The 19,176-nt window shown below is 34.4% G+C and overlaps 1 protein-coding gene and 1 long non-coding RNA gene across 2 annotated transcripts; one reads left to right on the top strand and one right to left on the bottom strand.

The window, feature by feature from the left end:
- Positions 1–2,775: 2,775 nt before the first annotated feature.
- LOC149787335 (uncharacterized) lies at positions 2,776–9,979 on the bottom strand. Its single transcript, XM_089977882.1, has 5 exons — positions 9,744–9,979; positions 8,098–8,130; positions 6,113–6,202; positions 4,141–4,239; positions 2,776–3,708 (listed from the first exon to the last, which is right to left on the bottom strand). Exons 3-5 carry the CDS (start codon positions 6,189–6,191, stop codon positions 3,413–3,415), a joined length of 474 nt encoding a protein of 157 aa, XP_089834008.1. The 5' UTR covers positions 6,192–6,202; positions 8,098–8,130; positions 9,744–9,979; the 3' UTR covers positions 2,776–3,412.
- A 7,511-nt stretch (positions 9,980–17,490) lies between these two features.
- Positions 17,491–19,175, top strand: LOC149787334 (uncharacterized). The gene is made up of 2 exons (XR_016425154.1): positions 17,491–18,213; positions 18,836–19,175. It is a non-coding gene; the product is annotated as an uncharacterized LOC149787334 (long non-coding RNA).
- The last annotated feature ends 1 nt before the right edge of the window (position 19,176 follows it).

Below are 19,176 nucleotides of genomic sequence, written 5' to 3'. Positions count from 1 at the left end.
TCAAAAAGATGCATTCGTACGAAAACAACGTGGAATGTGGACATGTAAGGTTCTTTCGGAATTGGGTTTGAACACACATACACACACAAACACATACACGCACTTAGTATTCAACACCACCCATAGAAACGTAAAACCAAATATAATATTGCAAGACAAAAGTCTTACGTATTTCTTTAATTTTCACTCCGCATTCTTTAACATTAAAAACAAGTGCCCCCGAATTATTTACGAATATGATTATTACTATAAATTATTAGTAAGCGTTGTTTCAAGTTAATTACCTGTTGTAGTTCGTTTTAGTAATTTATTTGCTATCCAAATAGTTTGTCAAAAAAAACAGACAAAATAACGTGCCTATCATTTTGGTTGACACCCTCTTTTCGACTTAAACAAATTTTACTTAAACCAGTTAAAGACAAACACAGCCGATATTTTTTTGAACTAGACAGAATAAGTAAATACATGTTGTTGTTGCAGTAAACGGCTAATTAGCGCCTCTTGTTCAATTTTTTTTATATTATATTCGCATATTTTAATTGACATTTCCATGATCTACATGCATCCACTCTCTATCTCTATTTGTCTATCTTTCTTGTATTATTCCCTCTAACTTTTTAAAAGCATGACTGTTTATGAATATCTATATTTTTGTTCTTTACCTTTCATAGATAAACATATATACTCAGACACATACAATTTCCTCTTTTCTGTTTTATCTGGCTTTGACTGGTCAATAAAATATTTTTTCCATATTAGACGAGCTTGAGTCTAACTGTAATGGTAATGATGTATACATTTTATGTGATCGTTTCATTGTATTATTCTTTTATTTCATGGTATTCTCTCTCTTTACCACACACACACACACACACACAAGCACACACACAAGCACACACACACGCACACACAAGCACGCACACACACACACACACGCAGCATATGGATACCAAACGCAAAATGGTAATTTCGTTCAGATTCACTTAGACCTTCAATCTATGACGATGGAATAATTACAAATAAAATCAGACTTCTGGCGAGAGATTTACAGAACTTTATTCCGCTTCGGATACGGGAGGTCATGGGTTTAAAAACACCGGCCGAGTCTTACCAAAAACTTATAAAAATGGTGTTAGCAGCTGTCTCGCCTGGGACTCAGCATTAAGAGGTTAGTGTTAGGACTGGTCGGCCTGGTGTCAGGATAATGTGACTGTGTGGGACATAATTCTACATATCTGTGGCATGGTGCCCCAGTGCTAGACATCACTATCGACTGTAACTTTGATACAAATACTTATTAGTTTGTTTGTACAATTCTACAATTATTAATATGTTTCCCATCTTTTTAGCTGTTATATATTTTGCAAACTTTTTGCAGAGATTCTGTTTGTATGATTGGTTTGCATGAACCTATGTAGGAATAATTGAATGCTTGAATGTATGCGGTTGTGTAGAACGAAATTTGAGTAGTCGTACCCACCCTGTCACCGAGTTTCGCATATAAGTATGTATGTACGTATCCATGTATGTATGTATGGATGGATGGATGGATGGATGGATGTGTGTGTGTGTGTGAATTTCGTGTCAGTTTGGTGAATTTAGTATTACTTTTAGTCTACGGTTGCGGTAAATTCTGTCTCTGTTTCGGAACTGCATTCCTTTTTAATCATGGCAGTATTAAATAAAAAAAATATTCCGTGTCCTTGTGTAGGTTCCAACTTTACCAGTCATATTTTTAAGTTCCTGGACGAAAAAGTTTCCATGTTCATTCGTTTGTGTTGTGTGGCTTTAGCGAGTATAATCATGTGACGTGTAATGTTCTTGAGTGAGTACGGAGATTGATTAAAGAGTAGGTCTATGACAATAGTAATTATTTCACATGGGTAACTCCAGTCATTCTGTGTGGTTTCTCCATGAGATAATTTAGTTATATTGCGATGGAAAATTACATTGGTCGTATTCTTAAACAAAAGGTTAATTGGGATTGGTTTCAGTTAAGTGCTTTACCTTTAGCAAGAGTATAATGCAATCTACATTAATACAATTCACATCTAAAATTTATTAAATTAATCGCCCACCTACCCTTATCTTTAAACAAATATCTACCTTTTTGATGGCCCATATTGTTTTAGGTATTTTCATTACATGAAGATGGTTTATATTTTCTTTTTATTTGCAATAAAACTTCACATTATCAACCTGTATTATATGAAATTTGTTGTATTGACTTACTTTTTATGGTATGCATTTTTATCTTATATTTCTGTCCACACTAAAGGAAAATTGAAATAGAAATTCATACAAATATATGCAAATACCATAAACAGTTTCTGCTCGAAACTTTTGTTCCAGTTTTGATGTATTTGGATTATACAAAGTTATACCAATTACAGGTATTGTTTCCTGCAAAATGTACCAACAGGTCGAAATAAATAACTGTTGCGGCCCATACCAACAATAGTTCTGGCTATGTTATCATTCTATTACACTTTGGCTCAAACACTGAATGGAAGCGATACAAAAGCTTTTGAACAATGACATTTTAATGGAATTTCTCATCATTTGCAAATAAATTTGACGTTATCAATGTATCGTCAGGAGTAATTTCACATAAACTTTAATGACTGAAGCCTGACTAACTACCACGTCTTCGTTTTCTATAGCCATTTAAGGTTTACGTTTACCACGAAATGTAATTCTACAAGGTTTCATAGTGGAAGAAGAAGTGGGAGAAATGTTATATGTTCAGCATATATAAACATAACAATTCTTAAATCAATGGCGCTCCACGAGCTTCTGTTATTTATTTCTACATGCAATCACAATTTCACCATGTCCACCATACGGGTGAATAACAATCCAAACCTAAACACTATGCCCTATCATACCACGAGGTCTGACGTCTCTGTCCTAAATGAGAAAGGACGAGTTACACAATTTAAAATACACACCTGCTTACAACAGCAGAGTCAGTGACGATATTGTCTACAAACAGCTTGAGGATAGTCACAAAATTGTAACTGAAAGCATGTAACATTTATATAAAAAAAGCCCCCGTACTGTAGAACAAAGAAAATTCACGGTTATGATCGAATTGAATAGAATATGTTTGCCCATTTATCGCAAGGTCATTTTAACGTTTGAAGAATTCATTCGATGAGTTAGTATCTTGTTCCATCGTTGAGATTGAATTGTGTCTTCTTTCTCGAGTTCCCCCTGTCATGTTTACGGGAATGTGTTAAATGAGATCTATATGAAGACGAGATCATACGATTCCTCGAATTTTCCATCGTGCTATTTCTACTACTGTATTTATAATGTTATCTACGAAACTAGTTATGTTGGCTGTACAGGAAATGTCATCATAGAAGAACTTGCACACGATGGACCTAGATTAACACCTTAACTCAAATCATACATTTTCTGCTCCATTAGTAAGTGGCACTATTTCGGGGTTACTGTCTTTTGCGGTTTCTTCTATTGGTTTTGTTGTCACCTTGTTAATGAACACTTCTCTCTTCTTCCTGTAGAACTTTATGTATATAATAACGAAAAGCAACGCGACGAACAGGAGGAACAGTACTGCAGCCGCTATAATCATAACTAATGCAACTGTACTCAAATTATGCTCTGTTGCTATTACTGTAGCTGTTGTAGTTGTTGTTACTGCAGTGGCAGTAGAAGGAGAATCCGTTTGTCTAGTGTAATCTGAAAGAGGCGAAAACATAAAATTAAGCGTAATGTCAAATATACTAATTTGTGTTACGTTAGCTTCATTATATTGTGGGCTTACAAGATATTAGTTACATTCTTTGATGCTGAACCTGTACTTTTCAGATATCATCAGCTGCGGTTACAAAATGTCAGAGGATTCGAACCCTGCGTGTCAGGATCATGTTTGACATCTTTATTCTATCTATCTAGTAAATTTCCAGGTTGAGTGTCAATATTTGGGTTTTATCAGGTGTGTTAATTGATATTCGTTTCGTTTTACTGCTGAGAAGACTGTTTACTATGCAATATAAATGAAAAAGGCAAATTAATGTATTGTGAAACCAAGCAAACATTTTATAATTTACAGTATGTATGCATGCATGTATGTATGTATGTATGTATGTATGTATGTGAAATTCAAATTACTCGGACAAACGTTAGAGCAGTCTCCCACTGCACATATAGGACCACAGGGATCACACTTCATTGTATACGGGTCCAGAAATTCATCATTTGCACAGTCACCTGAATAATAAAAAGAAACGCTATTCTTTAGCCACGTTAAGCTCTTGTACATACAGTTGTAGCGGTCTTTTTCCTACATCAAAATATATTGCTGCGTCTTTTAACACATTTTTGGCTATATTACCCCGAGAAAATGGGTACTACGTGCCTATATCAATAACACACAGGCAGCCGACCACGGCTCACCTGGGCATATATCGAACCCGTGACCTTTGGATTAAGAGTTTGACTGAGCAATCGAGGTTCCCATATAATAAAGTTTCAATCAGGCAACTGCTAATACAAATGAGTTACCATTCTTACCACCATCAGCTAGCATCACTACGACTATTTATTTAACTACCACCATTACGATTACTGTTAATGAAGCTGCTTCTACTTTTAGTTCATAGTGCTGGTACCACAACCTATAACATCGCCACTACGAATTTCACTAACTGTTACAAAGAAATAAAAATGGCAATGGTCCTTACTCTTAAATTTACCACTGTACCACCACTCTCCATGCTACTGTGATTACTTTACTCTTAAATTTACCACTGTACCACCACTCTCAATACTACCGTGATTACGTTACTCTTAAATTTACCACTGTACCACCACTCTCCATGCTACTGCGATTACTTTACTCTTAAATTTACCACTGCATCACCACTCTCAATACTACTGTGATTACTTCACTCTTAAATTTACCACTTTACCACTGTATCACCATTCTCAGTACTACTGTGATTACTTTACTCTTAAATTTACCACTGTATCACCACTCTCAATACTACCGTGATTACATTACTCTTAAATTTACCACTGTATCACCAATCTCAATATTACCGTGATTACGTTACTCTTAAATTTACCACTGTATCACCATTCTTATTACTACTGTGATTACTTTACTCTTAAATTTACAACTGTATCACCACTCTGAATACTACCTTGATTACTTTACTCATAAATTTACCACTGTATCACGACTCTCAGTACTACTGTGAATACTTTGCTGATGCTACCACCATCACCTCCACTATTATTACTAGTACTACCACCATTTTGATGGTGACATTTCTTCTTAGCTTTTTTTCAAAGGCTTATATGTAAAGATCCTAGTCTAGTGGGTTTGGCAATATTTCTTCCATACATGTATTAAACCCAGTTCGTTTTTTGTGATTTGTCAGCATAAATATCTCATTAATACCATATAAATAATTTTTCGTTCGACCAAGAGAGATAATATATGCTATTTTGTGGATTGTACCCACGAAATAAATTCACCACAAACAAATAGCGAATTAGATTGGGTGTTAAAGAAAACGGTGTGACCTCACCAAATTGTAACCCTATAAATTTTACTCACGAACCAATATATTTTTAACCTAACAGATAGCTATCACACTGCAATGTTCTTTCTTCTAATGTTAATTCCATCAAAGGTGGACGCAAATGTGACGCTGGTAAACTATTATCTAATAACGATGTCATAAATAATGATGCATACTATGTATTGTCTCACATCATGCAAATTCTTTGGAAGGGGGTATCAAAATGAAAACGGCTAAGAAAAGTATTCACATGTCAAGAAATAATTTGAGCAAAAACTTCTGTTTAGACTCAACATGCCGGAGTCATTACCGATTTATGAAAAAATAAATATAGAATATGTTCATAAATTTCTATCGAGATTAACGTTATTTTTTTTTTCAAGTTTGCAATTTTAAACAATTAGTTAAGGTTTTGTTTTCAAATAATTATTTTTTGATTTGATAAACCATTTTTACCCAACGTGCTATTCTGAATAAATGTTTCCTGTTGTCTACAACCAGATACAGCGACTCTAGAAAGCAAGATGACCAGAAGGACGTTAATGTGTACTTACGTGCAAATACTCCTAAGACTCCGACAGCAGCCACTACTGTTAGCATGGACAAAGGCTGTCCTTGCCTGAATTGGGACATGACTACTTTATCTGAAAGATAAAAAAGTTTTTAAGAAAACAATACTGACACTGCCTTGTAATAAATATGGGAAATTGAAATGATGTATGAAGAAACGTTGTGTATTGATATGGCCATCTATATTGTAACTTACAGGGACGTCGTAAAGGAATGGCGATACGGGTGACTCCCTTGAGCGCCAGGTACGGAGAGTGTGGTATATTTCCGAGTGAGAGGCGCCCAAGGCGACTATTGCCCGAGGCGCGGTTTCATCCAGTGCAAACTTGAGACGGACACGGTAACATATAAATTTTCTCTGGCTGTATACTAACATAGTTTCATTGCTAATAATGACATCTTAGTAATAGTCATACTAAATAAAAACCGAAACTATGTTGAAATTGAAAACATAACCATCGTTTCATTGTAAAAGGTTTTCAAATGATTGGATTTCTATAAATGAGACCCCTATTTAAATGCCCGAAAGGTTCAAAATATTTGTAACTATTACTCTTCTATCCTGTTACATACGCTGGCAATTTAGTTAATTAGTACAAATCTACTTGCGTTAAATGGCTTGCATAGTGGAGTAAACGATGGCTGTACGATAGAATTGAATAAAAAATTTAAAATCAATTCAATGCGTGTCAGTACCAATCACACAGTTGGAAATCTCTCCAGGTGAGATATGGTGGATTGAATCCGACAACGTTATGCATGTACTTTTTACTAAAAGGAGCAGCCAAGAAAAACCCGTTCCTTTTCAAAATTTAGCATATATATATATATATATATATATATATATATATATATATATATATATATATATACTTCTAAAAAAATCACCGATAGGATTAATACCACTATTTGTCAAAACGGGAACGAATTATCTTGGAGTTATAATATTTACTTCAGATCCCAAAAGGAGAAAGTTTTGAGTACAACCATGTAGTTGAATATTGTATCTGAGTTTTCTTCTCACTTTTGAATCCTTATATCAGGCGTTCTCAACGCCTAAGTTCATTCAGTTATCTTCTTGAAAGATAGTAAATGACACCGACGTTATTGGATTATTAAAACAATAAGTTGTTTTGTAGGACTTAAACGATCTATCGTGCCATGCACACGGTTAATAACTGCATCATAATATAGCCAGGTGAAATAAGTATTACCTGTCTGGGGCTAAATAACGAGGCGCACGATGGGTCATACTTTTATTTCACGAGAATCAATGTCAGAATAACCTCACCACTGGCACCTACTGAACACACTCAATATCAGATAAGCGAATTCATTTTAGTTCCATAAGTTACACGTGTGATTAAATGTAAGCCTGACTTAAAACTTTAATGGATAATTTGTGAAACAAATGAAATTTATAGACGTCAGTTATACAATCAGGACAAGTAAACTGTTCCATTCATTTCCTTTTTTATATAGAAAACACATATATTTCAAGTTTCTATGTTGTCAGGATTGTAGCAGTAATAGCACACATCAAATACATATCTAAGGTATGCATATTTTAATATATAATTCTCTTTGCTATCATCTTGACAGCGCGTGTTTTTCAAATATTTGCTAACATTGAATTACAATGTTCATGTTCACATCGCTGTGTAATAGACGTACATAATTAATATAATGTCCCCTTTGAGGTGTACAAAACAAATTTTCACTGCTTCGCCCTAGACAATTTTTTGAGAGAAAGAACACTATTTATAATGAATAACGATGTAAAATTACTCTTGGAACTGAAGGGAATAGTCCGCTTTTTAATTACATTTTGTAATTACTTGTCTCCATCAGTGATGTAAACGTTTTCAGATGCCTGAAATATATGAAAGAGTTGTCAAACATTACTCTTCTGAACCATATCCGAACAAAAATATATATTTAAAAAAATTATAAGTTAATATCGTCTTACCTTGAAATACGTATGCAGTAGAGCTGAAGAATACTGTAATATAAAATATGTACAAGTTGTGAAACTCAATCAAACGTGTATCAGTATTGGTGTGAAAATATGACGAGAATAAAATCACCGAATCTGATACCTCCTGCACATCAAGGTGGAACTCTAGATAGTTGCTAGATATATACAGGTATTTTGTTCTAATATTAGAACTGAGGGAAATCCGATTTGATTCTAAATTTATCTGAAGTAAACTTAGCTCGTTGTTCATCATCATCGATTGATTATCATACTTTTAGGCTAACAAATCCATTCAGTGTTTATATATTATACAGTTTGTACTACTGAATGTTGTGAGCGAATTTGAAGTTGAACGGGACGAGCTTGCAAGCCATGTCTACTTCGGACGAATCAACACTGTACCACAGAACAAACATCGTCTTATCTTTATCATGAACAGTACAGTTTCTTGTACTACGTTACCATATTCCAATGTATGGTACAAACATTATATATTAACAAGATGAAAACATATCCGGTATTCATGCAGGAAAATAAAATTTGCCTTTTATGATGCTTCCTCCTGAAACGAACCATAGACTATAAATTTTGGTCTAATTCTGAAACCTAGGATCTTACAAACCTGGAAAATGAAGGTAGAAAAGCAAATCCACTAAGCTTTGTGATTAGAGCTATGGGACGGAGAATAAATAGAAATTGTTAGGAAATGTTTTAGGGATAAAAGTTATTACTAACCTGCTGTAACAATTAATAATGCTTAACTCAGTTTGAAATTACGATCCATGCCATTGAAACTCTTCAAGCCTTGTGATTAACGTAAGATAAATCATTTTCAGATATCAACGTTTTACTTGGCGTTTCCACTCCATGGTCATAAAATAAGTAACAAAAAATAAAATAAACAATAAGTTTTGTAAAACTGAACAAATAATTTCATTATCAAAGTTATAAAATGAAAACTTGAAGGACTAACAGTATTATGAATTGAATCCCAAATAATCCTAAAAGTTCAATTCATGTCAAAACGAATCGAATATTTCGAGTGAATTTCAGATTCTCGAATGTATTGGTCTGCCAAAAGTCAAGATGTATCAAAGTGATATTGTCCAGAACTCTTTTGAATAGTTCACAATAGTCCCAGAAGAATAGTTTCACCCATAAAATACGACTGAAGACTGACGTTACAACAAGAACATAAGAAATAAGACACAAAAATTGTCTACCTTCAAGTACTTATATACAGGCAAAAGGGTCAAAACGCATTTTCATCCTACTACCGACGTGACATTTTGCAAATATCCGACATCGTAAAAGAACCCACCTGACCTAACCCATCAAATGGAAAATAACTTAATTCTTCTAAGAGGTCACCTGGCCCAACTAGCCAATGAGAAATTTCCCAAAACTTGTCAACAGGTTTTATTATTAATATTATTATTAATGATCCTAAGTACCTACATCAACAACTATTCATAAATCCTAATCAATATACACTATTAATATACTGAAATAGATGATCACTACAATTTACAGTCATGAACAAAACTTACATATAATATAGGCACAATCATGTACCAAGAATTACAAAAAAATATAGATATGCATAACACTTTGATAGTAATGGTCTGTTTTCTTACATCTATTATTTGGTGTACATGAGCCCCTTCTTTTGATGTCTGTCTTGAAAGTGTTGCTTGGTGTGCTGTGAGATCCTTCTTTGATGTCCGTCTCGGACGTACTGCTTGGTGTACCATGAGAGCCTTCTATGATGCATTTCTTGAACGCATTGCTTGGTGTGCCATGAGATCCTTCTTTGATGCATTTCTTGATAGCATTGCTTGGTGTGCTGTGAGATCCTTCTTTGATGTCTGCCTTCTACATATTGCTTGGTGCGCTGTGAAATCATTCTTTGATGTCCGTCTCGGACGTACTGCTTGGTGTACCATGAGAGCCTTCTATGATGCATTTCTTGAACGCATTGCTTGGTGTGCCATGAGATCCTTCTTTGATGCATTTCTTGATAGCATTGCTTGGTGTGCTGTGAGATCCTTCTTTGATGTCTGCCTTCTACATATTGCTTGGTGCACTGTGAAATCATTCTTTGATGTCCGTCTCGGATGTACTGATATTGTGAGAACTTTGTAATTTCAATGAATAATAATTTGAGTAAATAGATCTACCCAGATTACTACCGCTCCAGTGGCTTATTGGTTAGAGTGTCCGTCTCGGAGGTGGGAGGTCCCGGGTTAGAACCTCGGCCGAGTCATACCAAAGACTTATAAAAATGGTACTAACAGTTGCCTCGCTTGGCGCTCAGCATTAATAGGTTAATGTTAGGACTGGTCGGCCTGGTGTCAGGATAATGTGAATGGGTTGGACATCATGCTACATGTCTGCGGCATGATGCCCCAGTGCTAGATATCACTATAAACTGCCACACTGCAGACATCGTAACAATATGACTGAATCACACACACACACACACACACACACACACACAATCCAAATTAAAAACTGAACAATAAGACTGAATCTACTTCAGATGTTACGGCAAAAATGAGTAATTTTGCAAGTAAACAATATTACATGAGAAGCTAAGACATAATAATGGGGCCAGTATGTAGGTCAGTATACTTTCTAAAACATTCAAGTTGTCAAGACGTTTAGCAATTTCGAAGTAAACAAACAATTTCCGAAACTCAGGTTTTAAATAAAAATAAAAAACATGCTTAACTCCAAATATAATGATCTGAATATTTAACATATACTCTTAGAGAAATATCACCTATGTATTATGTTGATTGCAAAATAAATGTCACTGGTCAGGTACACTATGAACTTGATGTTGGAAAAGCTCAAGTACAAAATACAGATGTACATAACATATAGTTATTATGAAAAACAAATAAACAGTACAAATTAAATATAAATAACAGACTTTCATCCGTAAACTGTGCCCGATGTTTTCCTTCACGAAAGTCGAAGAAATCTCCTGTTAAAAAAGGAGTGAAAAAGATATGAAATGTATGATAGTACTCACAGTTTCAATGTGTGTGATTTGATGTAATTTGTTCCAGCAGTTCACCGTCGATATGTAGCAATGTGTAGTTCAACCCATGGATGGCTGCTGTAGCACTCCTTGCTGCTATCATCGAAGGAAGCGGTACAACATAAACTTTCATTCTGTGAAATTAAAACAAAAATAATTTCAAATCATTTTCAAGTGCAGTGTTTCAGTAATTTAAATCTGAAACAAAGAAATTAAACATTCTTAAACTTAAAATGGTCTGAAGAACAATAAACGTCATTTGTATCAGCCTGGAGTATGATGGAAATGTTTCAGGGCAAGTAAAATTTTGTGTCATTTAAAAAGAGATTTATACAAGACGAGAAGAAAAATGGATTGTAGTGGCATTATATAAGAAAGAAATTTATATATGTTCAGCCCATACTTAACAGCAATTGTACTATCTCATAAACATCCTTAATTCACATGATTAACGAAGTTATGTTTATGTTAAGGATGGTATTGTGCATTATTACCTGTTCAAAGTAGCTTTGAGCGTGTAATAATCACCCACATTCTAGACAAGGATATTTTACTTACAGTGTGTAGCATTATATAACGACTATCTTAAATACTTTTTATTTTATCAGATCAGCGACACTACATCAAAACACCTAACTCCATGCTAAGATAATCGTTCTATGTGATACGTAATCACACCCCGTATTCTTAAACATTAAAATAAAGAAATACATTTTCCCAAAGCTACATACAAACTCTAGATTTATACATTAAATTAAAACAACTAGAACCTATAGCACACATATGTCCTGCTTAACCACAAAATATGTAACACTGCACACACAGGCATAGTGACACGATGTTAAATACAACAGCTAAACATTCGTACCTGCCGTGCACAAAGCTATGAAGGTTTGTGCATGGTTTTCTTATTAATGTTTCAGCCTTGTCCCTTTCTAGTGAAACCCGAAATAGAAATGGTTCAATCAAGTCGTGAGGTGTAAATACAGACATGTCCCATTTCTGAACTTACCTAACAAATTAGTTTCATGTCCAGAAAAAAGAAACTGAGAAATAATGTAAAAGCAAATTACCCAACTAGTAAAACAAAACGCATCTCTTTTAACGCAACATCAAATTTGGTAAACTGTTCTAATTTATTCAAATAATTGTCCTCGTATTAGGGATCAAGAAATATCAGATGTATGGCTACTTCAATAATTGGTAAGAGAGCGGTTGCTTTTAATTCTTCCTTTGACGTCTCTTTACTGAATCTGTTCTATGACAATGCTTGTATTGTGAAAACCATTCTTGCGTGACAATATATGGTAAAATATAGTTTCTGGGTACAGTCTTCTTTGTAATGAAAGAGAAACAACAGACGTCATTTATCAGATAAATGACATGTCCTCATTTTCCTTCATTTTCATGTCTGGGCTCCACGCAATCACTCCTTTTTAACTTTACTAGGGTAATATCCCACCCTCTCCGCCAAAGAAGAGAGTAAATAAACATTATCAAAAGGTAAATTTGTATTCGGCATTAATAGTGAAAACGTGAAGAACTTTGCTCGGCAAGACAAGACATTACATTTATCAAATGCAGTATCGGGAATTTTTTCTTTTTTCATATCCAATATCAAATGTGTCCCATCCGAATTCATTATTTGCACTATAAAATTCGCTAACTCGGGACAATGCATTTGAAACGAGCATCGTAGCAGTTCACGTAAGCTTTTGCTCAAATATTGATACAAACCAGTGTGATTTCATGCGCGGGCGTCTCAATTTCAGGCTCAGCACATATAGACCAGAATACATAATCAAATGGTACTCTGTGACACTTTGCCAAGTTTGGATTGTGGGTGGGATCAACTCTCACTCAATAGCATAAGAACCTCCCACGGCAACATTAACCATTGGGGAGAAGAGTCGATAACGAGTTGAATACATAGCATTATTTACAGTCACAAAGTTAATTAAACCTGTTGTATTGCCGAGACGTTGTACAATCGGAAATTCACGCTGTGGGGAGGGCTTGGGCTACAGTATTAACAGCTTAAATGTGTATGAGGTTGATTAATGAACTTGATTCCCGGTTTCATCTGCCTTTTTATATTACTGTATGTGAACTTATTTAACTCGAGGGAAAACTACTCAAAACCTTGAACGGAAAAAAATAAATATATACCATAACTTCCTGTAATCCTATTGAACTGTCTGTGTGTATCACTGACGTCTCTGCTTACATTGATTTTTTTCCTTTCAACTTTGAAGAAAATCATATATGCAAACTGCACCCAACAATTGCAATCTAGTCCTTGGTGTGCCAATTATTCACAAGAATCTGTCCAAATAATTCCTGGACAATGGAAACACTTCATCTTCATCGCTGCTGTTCACCACAGACCTGCAGTAAAATATATTACAGGTAAAAGTTGAACACCTACGTTTAAATTGATGATCAAGATTTGATAACTACACGCATTACCGCATTACATTCCAGATAGTACATGTAATTTGCAAAGTTCAATTCTTCTATTCAAAAGTAATCAATGACTGATAAAGAATAAATTGTGTATCGCATGCAATTGCAAATATACAAAGCTTTGCGTTTGCGGATAAGTAAAAATAAAGCTGTCGCATGTTAAGTATTTGAAATTGTATTGGCCTACCGACTTTCATATCACAGTGATTTTTGGACATGCTAGATAGCGTTCAGTCACTGTGTCATAGAACAAACAGAAATATTAACTATTGCATGGAGACAGAAACTATTTGTAAAAATATGAAACAATGTTTTCATTAAATGTTTCTAATAAATGTTATATGCCTCAATGAGTCAAGTACCAAATCAAACAAATATGTGGAATATTGAGTGTTTTGATTTTTTGTTCAAGTTTAAGCAAAGTTCTTCTTACCTTTTTCTTCTTTGTTTTGCACAATTTTGATCTTCCATGGAATTTTAGAGAATCTCTAACAATTTATTATCAACAATTTTAAACTAAAAGTGCAAGATTTATACTACCAAATAGACTAAATTTCAATTTATTCCGACTCTTTTTTAAAAGGGATTTGCTTTTAAAGACAGTGGGTCTCTAAAAAATATGGTTAATAAAGTGTTCCAGCTATCGTAAAATTGCAACTAAATCTATAGCTCATACAGAATGACAAAATTTATTAAAATGTGACACAATGACTTGGCAAGGTGAATTTGGTATCATTTTTTTCAAGTGTTATTCCTGAGTTCGATGAAGTTGCTGTCATCACACAATTTGTAACTCCAAATGAAATAACTGATCTAAGGAATATTGGCATACTTCATACATCCATTTGCCACCATTTTCCGCATGTTTTTTTTATACTTGTCTCAACACATTTGAAGTACGCACATTGTGGTATATGTGTGTCCTCTAATGCCTGTAAATTGTGTTAAACCATGTTGTCATTGAGCAGGATAGGGTTCTCATATGCACGCCTATGTGATTCGTATTCTACACTCATTAAATCAATGGCACAAAAGTAAAGATCTCTCCAATGTCCACGTTTATTTAAATTTAAATCCATTCAGCAATGTGTCAATGAATCGAAGATACACATTACAAACAACGTCATGTCCCTTGTAATGCATGAGCTTGAAGTTAGTCAGAGAGCGAATTAAGATTGTGCAATCGGCAATTAATATGTCTTTTGCTGACGTGTAGCTGGACAATATATGAATTATACTCCACCCCCGTCTGATATCACAGCTACATTGTGGTAAGGTCAAAGTTACAGAATAACTCCAGTCAAGCGCCGCGTATAAAGTACCAAGAATAAAACTACACTAATCGCTTTCTGATAAATGTGATGTTACGCGGTGGTGCTGGTGGTTATCGTTATCTAGAGATGATCGTCCTTGGTGATATTGCCCGGATCAAACAGAAAATAAAATATGAAATTAATGGCTGGAATAAATAGAGATCTGGGCAGAGATATAGAATAAACCAATCCGAGCCCCAATATATACAATACAAAAATTACACCAATAATGTACACAAACTGAAATTGTACAAGACGCTTGAAGGGTACACTTCTATTAGAAAATAATTACCGAAAGGTTATTACAAATATGAAATGCAATTAGCAGTTCCGTTTGCACAGATATGTCCAATGTCATAGTATAATCAAGTGAGAGTGTTTAAATTCAGTTGTCCAGCATGACTGCATAATCCTGCTGAATGTTGCCGGTCACTCCAGATTCAACACCGGTAGTAGGTTGACTATTCATGTGATGCGACCTACAGGTGACCTCTCTCTCTCTCTCTCTCTCTCTCTCCAGTATGGATACCTTTTACATTTTCTTGTTACGTTGTGTATGTTGTGTTGTGTTGTGTGGAATTATTTCCTCCTTAAAATGTTTGAATAGGCAACCTGGATAGGTTTTTATGTCCTTACTACTCTGATAAAAAATCAACTAACTCTCTCTCTCTCTCTCTCTCTCTCTCTCTCTCTCTCTCTCATGTCTTTGTGTTGTTACATCCTGAACGTTTTTGTTATTATCATTCGATATTTTTACTCGTTACGTGCTGCGTAAAACATTTTGCGGGGGTATATTTGTATTTCCTTTCATAACTTTCCGTGTATTCAAATAGATAAATGTATTTCCTCAAATATGTTAAAATCGATTCCGTAAAATCTCTCATGGCTTCTGACTATATTTCGATACTGAAATACTCCTCCGGCTGCCTTAATGATTTCCCAATGAACAGATAACTCGCTGCTGATCTAATTTTCCTTTCAAATGTGTTTTCCTTATTATCGTTCTTTAATCTATCAGGTATGAAATTCTTGCTAAATGACACACATTTGTCTTCGTTAGTATGTATGATTTTACCTGGATAATAGTCTGGATAGAATCATGACCAAAAGGTGAGTGTCCTAACCAGACAAGTTATGAATAAATTGTGGGATCTATAATTGGAATCTGAAATTCAAATGACAGTCGTTATGAAAAGGACTTCATCACTCTCCTGGTGATTGGTCGCGATCACACACTTTTTGTGCATGTGCCTCTCCGAACTCTGTTTTTAAATGTTTTTCTCCTATAGATATATATTTTAGATTTTATTATACGTGTACTTGTTTTGCGACCCCTATCTAACCAGTGGTAAAACACTTGAATACAATCAGTATATCTAAACAAGTGGTCTGTAACATTTATGAATTGGCTTGAGATATATACAAACTCCTGATGGAATTTATTTAGCTATTTGTATTGTTTAGTATATATTTATTTGTACGGTACGACCTGCAGTATATCACTTCACTTATACAGTCTAACTTAACCCCTATTGGATCCCAAAGGTCGAATCAAAACATTCGCAATAAATGTTTGAAAAAGCACGGCTAATTCTGGCTCCATAACCGATGCACACTCCAATAAGTGATTTACCGATGCGTTAAAGTGTGTGGTGTAAATGGATTAGGTGATTGATATTACGTGTCCTTCTATTGTTGTAGCAGCTGCATATCTTAATCTGGTTGCACTTTCTGCAGTAGATAAAGCTTTCTCTTGCTGTGATAATTTTCATGTATTCTGCACACAAAAAAACACTACCTTCAATTTTACACCTGGTTTAGTACGAAGAAGTATACAAACTGAGAATTTGGTAACTATCAATAACAATATTATATCTTGTTTCTATCATTTATTGCACGTGATTAAATCATATTGAAAGTGATAGAACTATTTTGGTATTTACAGGTAGGCTAGAATTGTTTTCATTGTCCTTTAGGAAGCGAGAGGTGCTGTGAAGCAACATCCTCTTACCCATTTTTGATATGTTTCTAATTTACAAATTTTCAGTTGAATTCTAAATGTTCTCATCGCACATTTGTTACGTGAGTTTTTTTGAATCAGTATCTTCTTACACCTATATGATATGTAATAATTACTAAATTTAACAAGTGGACCAGCTCTCTCACCCAAAGAGTACAAGACATATTGTCAGAATCAGAGGGGACATAAACCTTCCAGTAGAACTCCAGTCAACGTGATACAATAATGCTCGGATTGCTAACTTTCAAAGGTACAACAATTCTTATTTAAAATAAAGATTTGGGTTTTAGTCAGTTGCCATCATTGATCATGGATGAGAGTTTTATTAGACGTCAATATAACATTGTGAATATCACTATTCCTTTATCATCATGGATTAGCAACTCCTTTCAATCGGAAAACAAAGCGCATAGAAATCCAGAATTGACACAATTTACATCTACTCACATGATCAGCTGATAAACCAGTTGTTAGAGTCCTACGCTTAAACTATTACCCACCCCCAGAATTTAATAAAAATGAAAAGAAAATACACAAATAAAACGAAATGTTTGTGTTATATTTTATATATCTATAATACCACTATCTCTGCATAAAATGGCATACATCAACATTTGGGTGATCCTATTTAGCTCGTTGGTTTTAATTTATGCTGTATTTTACTTTAAATTAGGTTTACATTGACCTATTGTGAAATCTTAAACACTACAGGTGAACCTTTTTTAACAGTGCAGCAACGCTGTTGTACTTGACTATATGTACTACCATTGAAGGTATGTATGTACTAGAACTATAACTAGCTGATTCCTGTGTTCGTTCCAAATAAATAGCTAAAGCTGATTATTACGATGCCCGGCTGAAATACTGCTGTGCCCTAGATCGCCCAGGTATTGAGGTATATTGAGGGCAAACTGTATAAAATGAGAACACGTATAATTCTTACAAAACGTTATCATTAGCTTGAATTTAACCTAAGTTCATTACAAAAGTGTGCGAAATGTAAATAGAGACATCTCATTCAAAGATCTTTTATTTCAAAATATCTTCCGTTTTATTTATACATAAAACATCAACTTCATTTTACCTTATCATGGTCCCCATGACATTCCAGTCGTCCGGGAACATATCATGCTTGCAAACATTATTTATTTACCTAAGGATAATAATAGACTTCGTGTCAAGGTTAAATATTCGGTTTTGCAGATATACTGTGCAATATACTTTATGGCATTCATTTTTATTGCGGATAATGCTAGAAGGTGAGTAAATGCCAACAAATTTGACTTTTTGTTACTGTAGTTACTTTTTGGATGAAGGTACATAAAGTATTTTAGTTAAGCTTTACGCCATACCTATGTTTTGTACCAGACTAAAAAATTTAAATTTAGGTCATTTAACCTAGATCAAGGATGGCTGCAATATAAACGTAGCACTGATCTTATGCTATATTTGTAAGCATAATTTAAAATGTCAGTTGAAGAAAGTAATATCTATGACAATCACTTTTTGTGAGTTTCCTTTTGATAATATATCATGAAAACGGTAGTTATCTAAATAAGATAGTTCTCTATCATAACACGAAATTGAGACATGAGAATATCTCGCCATTTTACAGGGCTATACATAACTATTCTAACTGACATTAAAGAGCTTTGACTTCATTGCGAAACAAGTGTGCTCTAGCATACAGCAGAATCAAAACCGAAAATGTAATTTTGTCATATATAATTAAATCATAGATAATCTGTTTTGTCTTTCACCTACTCATTCCGAGTATTTGCTTATCCACTTTTCTTTATTCGATGACCAACCACTTACCCATCAATCAACGTATGTTAAACATTTCCACTGACTTATATCGCACTTTCTTATTTCTTACAGATCTCACAGAACAAGGACGTTCAAGCTTTTATAAACTCGTGGCTTCGGTTACCCCCTGGATTCAGAATTTGGATTCCTCAATTATTTAATTCAGCATAACACGGAATAAGTCAGGGTATATTTCATGATAAGTAAATCAACAGATATCATTTTTTGGTTTTGATATTAATTCCTTTTTTTATCAAATGAGTAATTAGTTCGGAGTATCAAAAACAAACGTGGATAATAAGACATTCCTTGGCTATATTGCTAAATCGATGTATGCATATGTGAGCATTTTGGATTCTATTCATTTGAAATATGCCTGCATGATGGTGAGTAAATAATAAGAAAACTCAAAC

Source organism: Sinohyriopsis cumingii, chromosome 12 (assembly GCF_028554795.1).
Source record: "Sinohyriopsis cumingii isolate HCF-2022 chromosome 12, ASM2855479v2, whole genome shotgun sequence".
NCBI lineage: Eukaryota > Metazoa > Mollusca > Bivalvia > Unionida > Unionidae > Sinohyriopsis > Sinohyriopsis cumingii.
Note: the sequence above shows the minus strand (reverse complement) of the source record. Positions and strands in the feature narration are given on the sequence as shown.

Coding starts and splice junctions, on each gene's coding strand:
- LOC149787335 (XM_089977882.1), bottom strand. CDS start 6,191: ATGTCCCAATTCAGGCAAGGACAGCCTTTGTCCATGCTAACAGTAGTG. Junction 4,240..6,112: donor AGTCTTAGGAGTATTTGCAC/GTAAGTACACAT, acceptor TTTATTATTCAG/GTGACTGTGCAAATGATGAA. Junction 3,709..4,140: donor CTGCTCTAACGTTTGTCCGA/GTAATTTGAATT, acceptor CGCCTCTTTCAG/ATTACACTAGACAAACGGAT.